Source organism: Crocuta crocuta, unplaced genomic scaffold, assembly GCF_008692635.1.
Source record: "Crocuta crocuta isolate KB4526 unplaced genomic scaffold, BGI_CrCroc_1.0 scaffold190, whole genome shotgun sequence".
NCBI lineage: Eukaryota > Metazoa > Chordata > Mammalia > Carnivora > Hyaenidae > Crocuta > Crocuta crocuta.
This window is the reverse complement of record NW_027527955.1, coordinates 961,391-978,314: the sequence shown is the minus strand read 5'-3', so window position 1 is coordinate 978,314 and position 16,924 is coordinate 961,391. Positions and strand designations below refer to the sequence as shown.

At 38.1% G+C, this 16,924-nt stretch overlaps 1 protein-coding gene across 1 annotated transcript in view; it reads right to left on the bottom strand.

The window, feature by feature from the left end:
- Window positions 1-16,924, bottom strand: part of FRY (FRY microtubule binding protein) — a 269,335-nt gene that overhangs the window by 94,743 nt on the left and 157,668 nt on the right. The window contains exons 29-31 of the mRNA XM_077752524.1: window positions 11,730-11,884; window positions 3,703-3,802; window positions 3,239-3,410 (exon numbers count right to left, since the gene is read on the bottom strand). Coding sequence (XP_077608650.1) covers window positions 3,239-3,410; window positions 3,703-3,802; window positions 11,730-11,884 — 427 coding nt within the window. The remainder of the gene's footprint in view (window positions 1-3,238; window positions 3,411-3,702; window positions 3,803-11,729; window positions 11,885-16,924) is intronic.

Sequence of the window (16,924 nt, the reverse complement as noted above, 5' to 3'; positions counted from 1 at the left end):
TGAGATCTGGCTTCTGCTGCTACTTCTCCATGGAAACTATTGACAGTTACCAATAAGCGTAAATTACCTCTGAACTGTGAAGTCCAGAGAGTAATGTTTAGATCTTACCTCCTGGGAGCTCCATTCAAGCCTCTGGACTGCTCAGCCCCTCCTCTGAAATCTGTTCTTCTCTAGGTTTCCATGAAGCTCACTTTCTAGTTCTCCTTCCTCTCCGAATGGGCCTCCATCTCTGTCTGTTCCCTCACTCTTTCTGGGCCCAGACCGCAGAAGCTGGGTGTCTGGGTGCCTTCTTGCCCTCTGTGCTCTCTCCACTTATGATCACATCTGCTCTCTTGGTTCTAGCCCTTGTGCTGTTCAGTGAGTCACTAGCAGTGGCCCTCGCCTGACACCAGTCTGTCTCTACACAGGAATGTCTGACAGACACTTACACTCAATATCCCTAGCAGAGCTCATGATCTCTGCCTTGGCTTTATCTCCCCTTCTCCTTGGATTGGTTCTCAAGGTAGGGTCATCACCCTCTACCTCCCAGATACCACACCAGAGATCCCCCTCTGTCTACCCTACCTGGTAGCTCTTGACTCTGGTCTCCCCTTTCTACTCTCACTGGACTATCTTAGTTCAGGTCTTCATAATTTCCTGTGTGGGCCACTGTCTTTGTTTCTCAACTGCTTTTCTTTATTTAGACTGGATGTTCTTTTATCCATCCTCCACACTGCAGCTGGTCTTCCCAAAGTGCATTCTGATCTTGTCTCTTCTCTTCTTATTTTAAACTGATCGGTGGCTTCCAGAACCTAAGCAGGTTGCTTGGATGCCCTTCCTGTTCCCAGGGCTCTGAGGGTTTCAAGGAACACCTAGGGATCATTGGCCTACAAATGCCTTAGGGTACAATACAAAGCCTTCCAAGATTTGACTTCTACCTTTCTGTCTGTCCATGACCATCTATAACTTTCCCTCATCCCTGCATGTTATGTTAGTGAAACCGACCAATACACACCAATTCCTTGGTCTGTAATACCTATCTACTTGCCAACTGTAATGTCAACTACCTTTTTGCTTTGCAAATTTCTACTCCTCTTTCCAACTGCAGCACAGACACCAACTTCTCCGAGAAGTCTTGCCTGGTACTCCTGGTCCAATAAATGAGTATCCCCTTATCCTCCATCTCAGAAGACATGTGTTTTGGTTTTCTTTTTTTTTTAATTGTACTTGTTGCTCTATATCATAACCGTATGATTATCCATCTTTCTTTATTATTCAACTATTACCCTTTGATGGAAGAAAGACTCTTTTATTTACATCTGTGTTCCTAGGACCCAAGCACAGTGCCTGGCATCTAGGTGGCATTCGAATCTTGGTTGACATGAATAAAAATGAATTTTATTTTTCCAAAAGATATTTTATCAAGAAGGCCTTTCTTGAGTCCGTCCACTGTCAGGCATGAGGCAAAGATGTGACTAACTCTGTCGCAGATGGATGGAGAGGTTCTCATGGTAGACACAGATTTTCAATTAGGTCTTAGAGACTAGGGAGAGAGAGAGAGAGAAGGCCATTTCCAGCAAAGGGAACAGCGTACACAAAAGTAAGGATTTACCAAATGGCCTGGCATGTAAAAGATCAAGTAAGATGGGAGTAGAGGGTTCCTGGATGAAAAGGTGGAAGGCAAGTTTGGTAGAGGAGGTTTTTTATAAGTGAAGGAGTTCCTATTATTTAAAGTCTCTAAGCCTTAGTATCTCATCTGTAAGATAAGAAGGATGATTACGGTGGTAGTGGTGGTGGTGGTACAGGATGAGGCTAATTGCTCGGCTTTTATCAGCTTATTTTAATCCTTGCATCCTCTGAGGTAGTTACTATCTGCAGATAAGGAAACAGAATTTAGAGGTTCTGTGACTTGCCTAAGGTCAAACAGCCAGTGAATGGCAGGACCAAGGATGAACCCTGGCTGTCAAGCCCAGAGTCCCATTTCTAACCACTACTCGTGGGGTTGTAGAAATCAAATAATAAATGAAGTGTACATAAAGTGCCGAATATAAAGCCTGCCATACATTGACCACTCAATAGATGGAAGCTGTTATCATCAGCAGTTATTTTTAGGACAGCTGGGAAGAGAAGTTTGAGTGCAGAAGTACTATGCATATTTGGTTTTATGAATCAGGTGGATTGCACTGTTGAGGACCTCAGGCAAGGGATGTTGGGACAGGGATGGGGTAGAAGCCTGATGAAGACCTGGACCAAGACTCTGGTAACATAGATGGTAAAAGAAGACAAACTGAGAGACCAAAATCAGCCTCTTGGCAAGGTGCTCTGTGAGCTTAGGCAGGAAGTTAACTGACAAATGTAATTCTTTAAAAATAGGTTTTCACAAAAATTTCTCACAAGGACTACTTGCAAAGATGTGTTAAAAATCCAACTTTCAACAACCTATGTATGTAGCAACATACAAGGTATGAAACACCATCACCACCAAAAATAACTGGAAGCAATTACAATGTATTAGAAGTTATGCCACCCATATTTAATTTATTTGGGAAGTTTTACACATATATAATACACGTGGAAGGATTATGACTAATGTAAGCATCTTTGCAATTGTCCTATGCTTATTTATACTTACGTGGTTTTTGATAAATACATTTTTTTATATTTAAATAACTTCCAGAATTTACTTTTATATGTAACTGGACTTAGCCCAAAGCAATTTTAATCTCCAAATTTAGCATCAATAATTTTGACTCTAAAATGCCCTTCCCTTTCTGCCATCTTGGAGCCCACTGGGAATAAGCATCCTGAAGTAACAAGCAACTGGAAGACTGTGGTCCAAGGCCATTTTTGCCAGCTATACTAGGGGTCGCCGGAACCAGAGGGAGCACACAACCCTTCTTAAATTGAAGGTGTTTCTGCTTGAGTAGAAACTGAATTCTACCTAGGCAAGGCATACCCGTATGCAGACAAAGCAAAGGCCAACAGAGTGACTCCTAGTGGCAAACCGAACAAACCCAGAATAATCTGGGGAAAGGTTAACTCTTGCTCACAGATGGAGCAGCATGGTTCATGCCAAATTCCAAAGCAACCTTCCTGCTCAGACCATTGGATACAGAATCCATGTGATGCTGTACCCCTCAAGGATTTAAACTTACTGAAAAGTAGTAAGTAAAAGCGTAGGTTTGTTCTCTTGTAAAAAAATAAAATAAAGGGAAGATTACTTTGGGCAGAAACAATCACACATGTCATCGCATGGTACCTGAGAAGAGCGGGAGGGTGAGCTCGGGGTACATCCTGGCCAGTTCACATGACAAGAGGCTTAGAGACACACTGTAGAGGGGTGGCAACGGGCCGTGCGTTCCATAGAGAATACTGCCAGGTCTCTGTTCAGCGACTTTCTTGGAGTATACAAAAAGCTTTGCTTCAAGGATCTACAGGGAGGTAGGAAAGTGAAAAATGGTATGAAAAAACATTGGCTGGCTGTCTCAGGAGTATTTATATTTAATCAAGTTTCATAGTAACAACACTAATGAATATGTTATTTTAATATAGTGTTAAAGGTAAAGTATCAGTTCCTGTGGTCACAGAAGATTATATAACTGTTTTCTCACTCTTCATATCCTCTGGTGATATATGGGAATAAGCAGCAATCTAGTTATCAACCGCCCCTTCTATTTTCTGTGCTCAAGGATGGAAGATTGTATATAAGTAAGTGATACGTGCCTGCATGAGCTGCATGGAGATTTCATAAATCTCTCTGTTGGTGTCAGAGGCCTTGAATAGAACAAGGTTTAACAATGTCACTATGTCGAAGGGATAGTTCCTAAAACAAAAACCAAAAACCAATCAGCATAGTTTATAAGACAGGCTGGTTAATAATCTTGATAAATCATTATGTGTCAAAATTCCAGGTGACAAATGACCTCAGTCACATTTACTAATGAAACTTTCATGCCCATTTGGCTGTCCCGCGCCCCCCACATTCTTCTGGTGTTTATTAGAAGAAGGGAAATAGCTCTATTTTTATTTAAAATTCAATATTGTTGCACGTGGATAAATGAACACACAAAAATCTATCTCATGTAAATAGAGTTTAATGATAACCAAATAAAAATGGAAAGAACAGGAGATGATATCTACATTTTCTCAGTAGCTCACTGATTTAATATTTTCATTTAATCCATTTACATTTAGTAAGCACCAAACATATACCAGGAACAACTGCACAGTACTAACTAATGATACTGAGTTAGTAAGGCTAGTCTGTTGCCTTAAGGGAGATGAGACTTGGCATTTAGTTGGGGACATAATCTATACCATCTAGTTACAATGGGAGTAGCCATAGCATGCTAGAGAATCCTGATGAGGGACATTTACACCAGACCTGGGTTTAGGGAAGGCTTTTCTAAGGAGGAAAGAAGTAAACTGAGCTTTGAAGAACCAGGAGACATTAGCCAGACCATGGAAGGGGTCATGTGGGAGACTGTTCTAGGCAGAGACAACTGCATTTTGAAAGATTATAAGAATGAAATGGGAAGATCCCTTCTGTAAAGGAAAGAATCTCTGTGAAGCAGACTGAAAGGAGATGGGAGTAGGGGGGTTAGTGGGTTCAGAAGCTTATGAACTTCATCCTAAAAATTATGGAGATCCTACAGGATGTTCAGTAGGGGACTGAGGCAATGAGGTCAATTTTGGAGAAACACTCTGAAATTTGTGTGGAGAAGGAATTTGTAGGGGGTTCAATATTGGGAGCTGTTAGCATACTCCAAAGGAGAAATGATGAGGGTTTGAATTAGGGCAGGAATGATAGGGACAGAAAGGGATTAAGATCTAAAAACTACTAGGGAGATAAAATCAGCAGGATTTGGTAACTGATTGTATGCATGGGATAATAGAAGCTGGGGGTGGTGGTGGTGGTGGTTAGGAAGTAGAAGGGTAAAAACATAGGGAGTAGGTTATGTGACAATTAGCAGTATAATCAAAAGGAATATGGAGCTGAAATAAATTCATCTTATTTTCTTGCTATACAATACTCTTCAAAGAGGATTTTTTTTACTGTGTGTTTTTTCTTGTAGTGGAAAAGAAGTCATAAATAGAAAACCTTTGGTGAAATAAACAATTAGGGAATGGTCCATAGGTAGTGAGTGACTGACATTTATTTTGAGGCAAACTTCAGAAAGCAGAAGATGGCATGGAGGTGAAAAAGAAAACATTAATTATTTTCTTGTGGGTTCCTTTTTTGATTCTGCAATATAATTACAATTGTCTAACAAAGTTCTGTTTTAGTACAATCACCCTACTAGAAAGGCATAATACTATTATAAATATATGCCCATCTTACAGTAAGTTTAATGAGAGTATAGTGAGAATTGGTTAAGTACACAAAAAAGGATGTTTTTCACTGCTTGTTTTTGATATTAATCAATTTTAATTTTTTATCTTACTTCTAATACATGAATATAACTTTCTTTTTTAATTTTATTCTATTATAATTTTTAAGGTTTATTTTTGAGAGAGAGAAAATGAACAGGAGAGGGGCAGTGAGAGGAAGACACAGAATCTGAAGCAGACTCCAGGTTCTGAGTCTTCAGCACAGAGCCTGATGTGGGGCTTGAACCCACAAATCATGAGATCATGACTTCAGTCGAAGTCAGATGCCCAACCAACGGAGCCACCCAGGCGCCCCAATACAACTTTCTTTTAAAAGATTCAAGCAACACCTAGGGCCAGAGGATCTATTCTGAAGATGGTTCACTCACAGGGCTGGCCAGTTGGTGCTGGCTGTTGGCAAGTACATAGAATAAAATATGGAAATGCCCATTTCCTTTTTCTCCCCCACTGTAAGAGCCAGTCACCCTTTTCTAAGTATATATATAAATATGTGCATCTAAGTACCTCTCCCCATTACCAGGATTTTAAACATAAATGTGACTATATTACCTACGTGTATTGTTTGGAGATTAGCTTTTTCAGTGAATGAGGCTTATCTCCGTCTACTTAACTGTACAGATTCCATAGTATGGTCATACCATAAATAACCAATCTTGTAGTAGATGCAGTGGTGTGCCGCCTTGATCCCCCTTTCAGGACTGAGGCATTCAGTCTTCAACTAGCACTGGCGGTTGAGATCTCTCACTGAATCGCCTTCAGCCAAAGAGATTTGCTTAGGCCAAATTCATGCCTGTTCCCAGCAGCAACCCCTGTGGGACTGGCTGAGGTCTCTTTTCCTCTGCCCAGGCCTACTTCCTTCATTTCCCCATACATGTTGATCCCAAGGGCATTCCGTAATAAATGTCCTGCACTCACATCTCCATCTCAGAGTCTGCTTCTTGAGGAATCCAACCTCTGACATGCGTTAACAGACATTTCAAGGTTATTTTCATTTTTTCACTGTTATAATGTCACAAACCCCAAATGTGCAAGTGTTTCTTTAGATCTCTAGAAGAGGTAATGAAGGATCAAAGGGAACATTTAAAATTATAGCAGATTGCTCTCCAAATGGCTTTAGTAATTTGCACTCCAAAATGATTACTTTTCTAGAACTTTTATTTTTATTTATTTTTAAAGTCTTATTTATTTATTTATTTTGAGAGAGAGAGAGAGAGAGAGAGAACGAGTGTGGGAGGGACAGAGAGAGAGAGAGACAGAATCCTAGGCAGGCCCTTTGCTGTCAGCGCAGAGCCCAACGTGGGGTTCGATCTCATGAACTGTGAGGTCATCTCCTGAGCCGAAAGCCAGAGTCAGATGCTTAACTGACTGAGCCACCCAAGTGTCCCTAGAACTTTTATTTTTAAATAAACAAAAAAAGCATGAGGTTGATTTGTTGGACGGGCAACTGGGGAAAGCGACCCACGTGATGGTGGTGAGGACAATGAAGAACGATGAGTAACATTTATGTTATGACCTGCCTGCTCTGTGCTAGTTACTCTGCCAGGGCCTTTACCTAGATTTGCTACTTAATCTTCACAACAAGCCTGTGAGGCTTAGAGAAGTTAAGCACTTGCTCAAGTTCATGTACAAGGGGTGGGGCCCAGAGGGCATCCTGGATTAAGTCCGACTCCAAAGAATTAACTTATCCACAGTGCTATCAACCTCGTAGACAGCCCACAATAGCACAGTTCATTTGAAATTCTAAGAAAATACAGCACCTGGAGCTGACTACGAAAGTAGAAAGAAAGCTCTGTGAGACCCACAGTGGCAGAGATATCTTACCTATATTGCTGTCACTGACACTGAGATATAACACATATGCATTTTTACATAAAAGAATACTGGAAAATATTTCTGGATCATTGAGGATTTAAAGGCAGGAAAAGGGAAGGGGCCTTCCCTCTTATGCAGGGCTCTGCACTTGACCATGTACTTAGGGCATTCAATGAACTGCTTAGGGCTGAGCTACAGAATTTAAGAAAACAACGTTTAAAGAAATAACACATATAGAAAATGAAAGAAACCCAGTGATGGGAAAAATTAGAGAGATCTCAAATGAGTGAAGGAGTACAAATAAAACATTTGTACTTAGATGTTTAAAATAGTCTTAGGGGCTATTTTGGTTAAGTGTCTGACTCTTGATCTCGGCTCAGGTCATAATCTCATGGTTTTGGTAGATTGAGCTGCCACGTTGGACTCTGGGCTGACAGCACAGAGCCTATTTGGAATTCTCTCTCTCCCTCTCTCTCTGCCCTTCTGTTTCTCTTCTTGTCTCTCTCTCTCTCTCTCTCTCACACACACACACACACACACACACACACACATACATACTCTCTCTCTCTTTCTCTCCTCTCTCTCAAAATAAAGAAATAAACTTTAAAACAGGCTTTCACTATTAAATTATTCAACACAGGCAATGGAAGGGTAAAAGATAAAGACAGCTGTGGTCATTTGGAATAAAAATCAAATTGTAAATTCAGTATGAAAGGCAGATATTGTTCAGAGAGTAAACCAAAAAATAAAACTTTCTTTTTTCCAGTCTAGAAGAGAGGAGATTTTGAAGAATTTGGGAACTAAACATCAGCTCTGGGTTACGTAGAACTAAATGACAAAGTTCCAGATAACTTTGAGGTATTCTGGAGAGAAACAGATTTTATGAGTTCGTGGAGGGGATTATATCATAGCTTCCTGCTTCCAATAGCTATTGAATAATAATAGTGTTAACAGAGTGCTTACTATGTGCTAGGTCATAGGTCAAGCGGTTGGTTTTGAATTTCACAAACATCTCTTATGCTCAGATATACAGATCTGTGTTTAAAGAGTTGATTAGATACACCATAATACATTTACTCGTTCCCCTATTAAGATACTTTAGGTTGTTTTTCAACGTTTTAAAATACAGCAGTAAACACCTTGCATGTATTTCTTTCATGGTTGCAATTACTGAGGCTAGCATGTACCATATTAAAAAGAAGATTGTTTTTTTTACTCTTTTTTTACTCCTTCCCCTAACTGTACTATTGTGCCCATTTTACAAATGAGTAAGCATGTATAGTAACTTGCTCAGGAGCACACAGCTTGATTGGAGGTAGAGCTGGAATTCAAACTCAAGATAGCACATTCCTGAGTCCAAATTCCTAAACTCTGTGCTCTCTTGAAATACTCTAGCTGCTGACAAAACCAAATGATCTTCAGCATCAGCAGCGAGGGGGTGTGACTGGGATTCATGAATCATAAGCTTCCCTTGTCTTCCTTGGTAATAGATCGATGATATTCTCTTAAGACATGTGGGACATTTACTTTTAATAATTGAAGTTCACTAAGCCTGATTGAAATTAAGAAAGGTAGATAAAAAGTTAGCTTAAGGCAAAACAGATGTGCAAACAGCAATGGAAACCAAAACCACCTCCAAAAATAAACCCAGAAAAATTCTTTGTAAATTAAAGCTTTGACCTTCTATATGATTCTTAACACTTACTAAATATATTTTAGTAGTATATTGGATAGTAAGAGTAAAAACAAGAGAACTCTTCAGTCAGTATTTAATTAAATGTGAAGGGAATTCTGTTGAGTTAAGCTAGTAATTGGAAATGACCTCCACTTTTAATCTAAAGCATACTATTTACTTTGATTTAGAACGTTAGAAAGCCATTTAATCTTGTTCTCAATTTCTTTATCTGTTCTGTACTGACATAATTTGGAGTTGAGGGGAAATTAGTAAGAACACACACAGCAGTCAGATAGTTATTTGAATTAATGCTGCCTGACAGAATTTTCTTTTTTCTTTGGTGCTAAATTATAGTACTGAGCTGTATTCAATAGTTTTTAATCAAATATAACACATATTTTATAATAAATTCTTCAAAATTAATATTTTCAAGTCTACCATCACTTTCTACTTTTATTCTGATCCTATTCAAGATCCATGCTGACTTCTAAATCTCTCAAAATCACTTGATATATCACAATTGCAGTTACAGTTTCAGTTTTGACTAGATTCCAGCAAGTTCACAACATGCATACACATGCACACACACACACACACATGCACACACACACAGTCCTCTGTAGATATAAAAGAAACAAAAAATAATGTACAGAACTATTTTGTATTATCATAGCTGATGGATAAAGGGTTTGATATGATAACTATGCAAAAATGGCTAACTCTCTCTTCTAAAACCAAAAGTAGAAAATTTTAATCAAGAGTATTTTTAAAAAATGTTCAATCTTTGAGGTATTAGGTATTTTATAGTCAACTGTATATGATTCCTTAATAAATGAGTCTGCTTATAAACTGTCACATTCTTATAAAAATAAATCCAGCATATGCTCATTTCTATTTGAAAAGGAGGAGGTAATTCTTTATAAGAAAGATTCTTTGCTTTAGAATATGTCTTTTAGGAGTTACTGTACAGATAATTTGTTTGCAAAGGCTAAAATATGACCCAGTTTATGTCTGACTTTTCAGGAACATACTATTTCATAACATGTGGTATTTAGGTGTTTTTAGAGGCAAACTTGCAGAAAGCAAAGCAAAAGCTAAAACATCAGAATTGCTTTCAAAAAAAAAAAAAAATACTGAAAACTTAAGTGCAAAGATGTCCGAACAAATCTGGAGGCTTATCTAAACTATGCGTACTGAGAATTTATGGGGGGAGAGAACAAATTTGAGTCACAGTTGAAATTTTAAATTCTGAATGTGCCCGTGGTGACACATGACACAAGGGTCGGCTACTTTCTTGGCCAACAGGTTGAGACCACGGTGCTCCTCAGTCCTCAGACCTCCCTGTAGGCAGATGAGTGTCAGAAATGTAAGCCGGTATGCAAAATTTGTCTAAGAAAGCAGAATAGTTTAGAAAGAGATCTTAAAAATTCTAAATATGGAGAGTTTTACGATCTAATATTTTTGTGACTGGAGGTATTACTGAAATTGAGACTATACTGCTAAATTCATAGACATTTAGGGGCGCCTGGGTGGCTTAGTCGGTTGAGCGTCCGACTTTCGCTCAGGTCANGAAATAAATAAAAAACATTTAAAAAAAAATAAATAAATAAATAAATAAATAAATTCATAGACATTTATTTGTGCTCCCTAAGGAAAAATACCTAGGCTCATTCAGAGGACTGCAGTATAATATTTTATGAGATGGGCATGCAATGAAATAAATTTGACTAGGATGGTTCAAATCAAGTTCACTGGGAGAAAGGCAGCAAAGAGAGGAAACTTTTATTATTTTAATTTTGTCAAAGGGATCTATGGTCCAAGTCCTATTCTAAATACATTTTCAAAATCAAAGAGTCATGTGAACCAAAATTTATTTTTAGAATGTCAAAATATCTGAAAATAAAAACACACTATGGAGAAAGATTTTTTTGGGCAAAAATGCTGTTTTGGTAATATCCTACAGGTATAAGTATTATTTCATAATGTTAACATTGCAAAATAAAATGATGGCCAACCCGGCAGCTTAAATTCATCTGTTGTAACTTTTACAGAGATTTACAGAGATTAAATGTCTCTAATATCCTGTTCTTATTAATTTAGAACAGAATAGGTTGTAATAGGTCAGGATTTAAAACTAATTCACTTTTATTCCCTTCATCCGGTAGCTCAAGATAGCTATTTAAAATGCAACATTTAATTAAAAAGGGAAATCAATAGACTATAGAGTCTTTTCAAAAATAAACTTGAGCTTCCTTCTCTCAGTTTCTAACACCTAAGCTCTGTCTTGGGAATAGCTATACACTTTGTGGTCTTCATTAACCCTTTCATGTTAGCTATGAAATTGTTTCAGCAAAACAGTGAAATTATTTCACTCAGTAAATTACAGTGCTGAACAACTTCACTGAGGTATTAATTTATATATGTAAGGAGGGTGGTTTTACAAGTGTAATCTATGGAACCCACAGTGTCATATTTTCTTTTCTTTTCTTCTTTTCTGAAGTTTTGGGCAAGAGAGATGTAATATTTTAAGGTTGGATTTAGTTTGGTCTCAAGATGGCTAAAATGCTTATATTTACCACAAACATTTGTAGTGATTCCTTTAATGTATCTTGTTTTTCATTTTTAAATTCTGCTCTCATTCTTCACTGTGAATTTCCAGGCAATTAAAAAGAAGGATGCTACCACTACAACTCTTCTGGAGAATGAGGAAAATCTATGTAGCTGCAGACTTCTAGGGAGTGAACTATCTACTGAGGAAATATTGGCCATTGTATTTCCTTAGAATTTATGGCTCTCACATATTCATATCATGGAGAGCAACCTTCATTGTACTTGCCACTAACCAGTACCTTTCACTTCCAAGACTTCATACCTGCTTCCACATACAGTTGCTATGGCTTTGAAGCAGCCGGATGCAAGCTGATAGGAGCCTGTGTAGCATCGGTCAATCGCCCAATTAAAAAGATTAATTTGGTCAGGATTAAGTTCCAATAGCAAGACGACAACTTCACAGCCAAGTTGATGAACCTGAATACATGGAGAAAAGCAATTATTCATATTTAACGGAAGATTATTCCAGGGAAAGACAGAATATCATGCTTAGCCAATACAAAGTGGGTAACGTGAAAGTGGAGATTATGCATTCATCTTAGTTGTCTTTTAAAGATTTTATTTTTAAGTAATCTCTACACCCAACGTGGGGCTCTGACTTACAACTCTGAGATCAAGAGTTGTGTGCTCTACAAAAACAGACACATAGACCAATGGAACAGAATTGAGAACTCAGAAGTGGACCCAAAAGTATACAGCCAACTGATCTTTGACAAAGCAGGAAAGAATATCCAATGGAAAAAAGACAGCCTTTTTAATAGATGGTGTTGGGAGAATTGGACAGCAACATGCAGAAGAATGAAACTAGATCATTTTCTCACACCATGCACAAAAATAAACTCAAAATGGATAAAGGACCTGAACGTGAGACAGGAAACTATCAACACCCTAGAGGAGAAAGCAGGAAACAGCCTCCTTGACCTCCACCGCAGCAACTTCTTACTTGACACATCCCCAAAAGCAAGGGAATCAAGAGCAAAAATAAATGATTGGGACCTCATCAAGATTAAAAGCTTCTGCACAGCCAAGGAAACAACCCAGAAAATTAATAGGCAACCAACGGAATGGGAAAAGATAGTTGCAAATGACATATCAGATAAAGGGTTAATATCCAGAATCTATAAGGAACTCATCAAACTACACGCCCGAAACACAAACAACCCAGTGAAGAAATGGGCAGAAGATATGAACAGACACTTCTCCAAAGAGGACATCCAGATGGCCAACAGACACATGAAACGATGCTCAGCAGCCCTCCTCATCAGGGAAATACAAATCAAAACCACACTGAGATACCACCTCACGCCAGTCAGAGTGGCTAAAATGAGCAAATCAGAGAACTCTAGATGCTGGCGAGGATGTGGAGAAACGGGCACCCTCCTACACTGTTGGTGGGAATGTAAACTGGTACAGGCCCTCTGGAAAACAGTGTGGAGGTTCCTCAGGAAACTAACAATAGAACTCCCCTATGACCCAGCAATAGCACTGCTAGGAATTTACCCAAGGGATACAGAAATGCTGATGCATAGGAACACATGTACCCCAATGTTCATAGCAGCACTCTCCACAATAGCTAAAACATGGAAAGAGCCTAAGTGTCCATCAACAGATGAATGGATCAAGAAGATGTGGTTTATCTATACCATGGCATACTACATGGCAATGAGAAACAATGAAATCTGGCCATGTGTAGCAACATGGATGGACCTTGAGGGTGTTATGCTGAGCGAAATAAGTCAGGCAGAGAAGGACAAATATCATATGTTTGCACGTATAGGAGGATTAGGAGGAACTTGACGGAGGAACAAGGGGGAGAAGAAGGGCGGAAATGGTGGGGGAAAGGGAGAGAAGCAAACCATGAGAGACTCTTGAATGCTGACAAAAACTGAGGACTGATGGATGTGGGGGGAGGGGGGGATGGGCATGGAGGAGGACACTTGTGGGGATGAGCACTGAGTGTTATGTGGAAACTAATTTGACAATAAACTATTAAAAAAAAAAAAAGAGTTGTGTGCTCTATAGACTGAGTCAGCCAGGTGTCCCTTTAACTTAATTTTTATTCCATATATTTTACTTTAAGAGGATGCAATGTTGCAAGTGAATATTGAAATGTATGTATAAACAAAATTTGACTCTGTGTAAATCTGTCAGACAGGGTCCACTCATTCTTGATTTTTAATTCCGAAAAGATAATGAAGACTCTTGGCAATGTTTCTTCACTGTATTTAAAATATTTTTGAAAATACATGTATTTGGTTAAAAATTAAATATTACAAAATGATGGCCTTTATACATGCAAGTCTTTGGAGGAAAAAATCAGAATATGTTTATGGGATTTGGTAACTAAATATACCATATAAATTTTAGCTGGCAATGTTTTAAAAAGAAATGTAGTATCAATAAACTTTTCTTTTTTTAACATTTTTTCATAATTGAGAGAGAGCTAGCGTGCCTGTGGGAGAGGGGCAGAGAGAGAGGGAGACAGAATCTGAAGCCGGCTCCAGGCTCTGAGCTGTCAGCACAGAGCCCCATATGGGGCTCGAACCCATGAGTGGTGAGATCATGACCTGAGCTGAAGTCGGACATTTAATCAACTGAGCCACCCAGGCGCCCCTTAATAAACTCTTCTTAATCAGAGACTTTCATGTGAAACAATCATCATACTAGATAGAATTAATGGGATCTTTTATTGATGGTTTCTGAAGCTACTGTCAAATACTGGATGGTCACATTTGTCCAGAAGAAGCCTGGTGCCAGGAGGCCATATTCCCCTCAGAAGGTAACATTTTCCTGTTTTCTTCTTNTTTTAGTTTACTACAGGGTGTGGGCTAAGATGGGAGTAATATTCTAGTTGGATGGTCAAACATCATCAACCTAGTTCCCCATGAGCTTAAGTAATTAGCAGCAGATGAAAATTAATGATACTATTAAAAAGGACTTAAAAATACCATTTCCTTAAAAAGTGGGTTCAACTTGAAAGAAAATCAGCAAGTTTTTAATTGAGCTTTGGAAACTTTATATTGAAGTATAAGATACACAGCAGACAATTCACAAGGAAATGATGAGTTACTGTAACTGAACACACCAGTGTGAGGTAGAATACCAGATTGTTTTCCAGCACCACTGATGCCTGCCTTATGCATTGTCCTGATCACTAACCTCACTCTTCTTTCCAAAGTAACCACTATTCTGACTTCTACAACTGTTGGTTAGGGCTGTTTTGAACTCTATGCAAATAGAATTATATCACATATAATTTTGTGTGTTTTCTTGAACACAACTCATGTTTGAAAGTCATCTATATTCATTCATTTTCACTTATATTCTAATATATCTTTACTTCACAGTGTATTCATTCTATATTGATGAACATCTAGGTTGTTTCTAGCTTTTGACTTCATAATACTGCTTTGAACAATTTTATACATGTCATATGTTACACATATTGGATTTTACAAAATATATATTTGAGTAAAACTGCTGGGTTTTAGGGCATACTATATCCAATGTTAGTTTATAAAGACACTCAGGTTTCCAAGGTGGTTATTTTGATTTCTACTCTTTGTGGCATTGCATGAAAGTTCCTGTTGCTGTATTTCCTCATCGACATTGTCAATCTTTTTAATTTTCACCATTCGGGTGGATTCGAGGTAGCATCTCCTGTGGTTAGTTTGCATCTCTCTAACTACTGAGCTTGAGAACCTTTTCTTATGTTTATTGGCCATTTAAATAACCTCTTCTGTAAGTTTATTCTTTAAGTCACTTGTTCATTTTTCTATGCATGTCTTTATCTAATTATCTGTAGGGATCCTTAATATATTCTAGATAAGAAGTGTTGGTTTACACTGAGATACCACCTCACGCCAGTCAGAGTGGCTAAAATGAGCAAATCAGAGAACTCTAGATGCTGGCAAGGATGTGGAGAAATGGGCACCCTCCTACACTGTTGGTGGGAATGCAAACTGGTGCAGCCCCTCTGGAAAACAGTGTGGAGGTTCCTCAGGAAACTAACACTAGAACTCCCCTATGACCCAGCAATAGCACTGCTAGGAATTTACCCAAGGGATATAGGAGTGCTGAGGCATAGGAGCACATGTACCCCAATGTTCATAGCAGCACTCTCCACAATAGCTAAAACATGGAAAGAGCCTAAGTGTCCATCAACAGATGAATGGATCAAGAAGATGTGGTTTATCTATACCATGGAATACTACATGGCAATGAGAAACAATGAAATCTGGCCATGTGTAGCAACATGGATGGACCTTGAGGGTGTTATGCTGAGCGAAATAAGTCAGGCAAAGAAGGACAAATATCATATGTTTGCACGTATAGGAGGATTAGGAGGAACTTGACGGAGGAACAAGGGGGAGAAGAAGGGCGGAAATAGTGGGGGAAAGGGAGAGAAGCAAACCATGAGAGACTCTTGAATGCTGACAATAACTGAGGACTGATGGATGTGGGGAGGAGGGGGGATGGGCATGGAGGAGGGCACTTGTGGGGATGAGCACTGGGTGTTATGTGGAAACTAATTTGACAATAAACTATTTGTAAAAAAAAAAAAAAAGAAGTGTTGGTTTTTTGTTGCAAACTTTCTTCTTTCACTCTGGCTAGCCTGTTCATACTCTTAATGGTGTCTTTTCTTGAAGTTATTAATTGGTCTTTCTTTACAATTAGTAATTTTTGTATCTTGTGTAAGAAATCTTTCCCTGGTTCCAGGGATTAAGATATCTTCCTGTATTTTCTAGAAACTTCAGTCTTTTAGCTTTCACATTTATATCTATAATCTAATTTCTTCTTTTTAATTCCTGATGTCTTATTTCTTCTTTTCCAATGCATTGACTAAGATCTTTAGTATAATGTTGATAGAAGTGGTGAAGGTGAGCATCCTTGGTCATTCTAATCTCAAGGGATACTTTCAATATTCACTATTCAGCATGATTTTTATTATAGGTTTTTTTCTCAGACACCCGTTATCAAACTAAGAATGTTATTTTTTATTCTTATTTTGATAGGAGTTTCTCGCACAAATAAACATAGAATTTTATTAAATACTTTTTCTGCATCTATTAAGATGATTGTATATTTCCTTCTTGAGACTCTACTAATATAATAACATACTAATGAGTTGATGGATATTTGAATATTGAACCAATCTTGCAGTTCTTGAATAATGCCAATTTGATCATGATGAATCATCTTTTTTATATATCACCAAATTTAATTCTCTTATATTTTGTTTACATTTTTGTATCTATATTCCTGAATAAAATTGCCTCTTATGTTTTTTTATCCTAGTAAATCCCTGGCAGGTTATAGTATCAAGGTTATGCTGGTCTCATAAAATATGTTGTGATGTATTTCTTCTTGAGCTCTTTTTAAGGATTTTGTATACAATTGATGCAATTTGTTCCTTAAATGTTAAATTCATCAGTAAAGCTATCTCAAGTTTTCCTT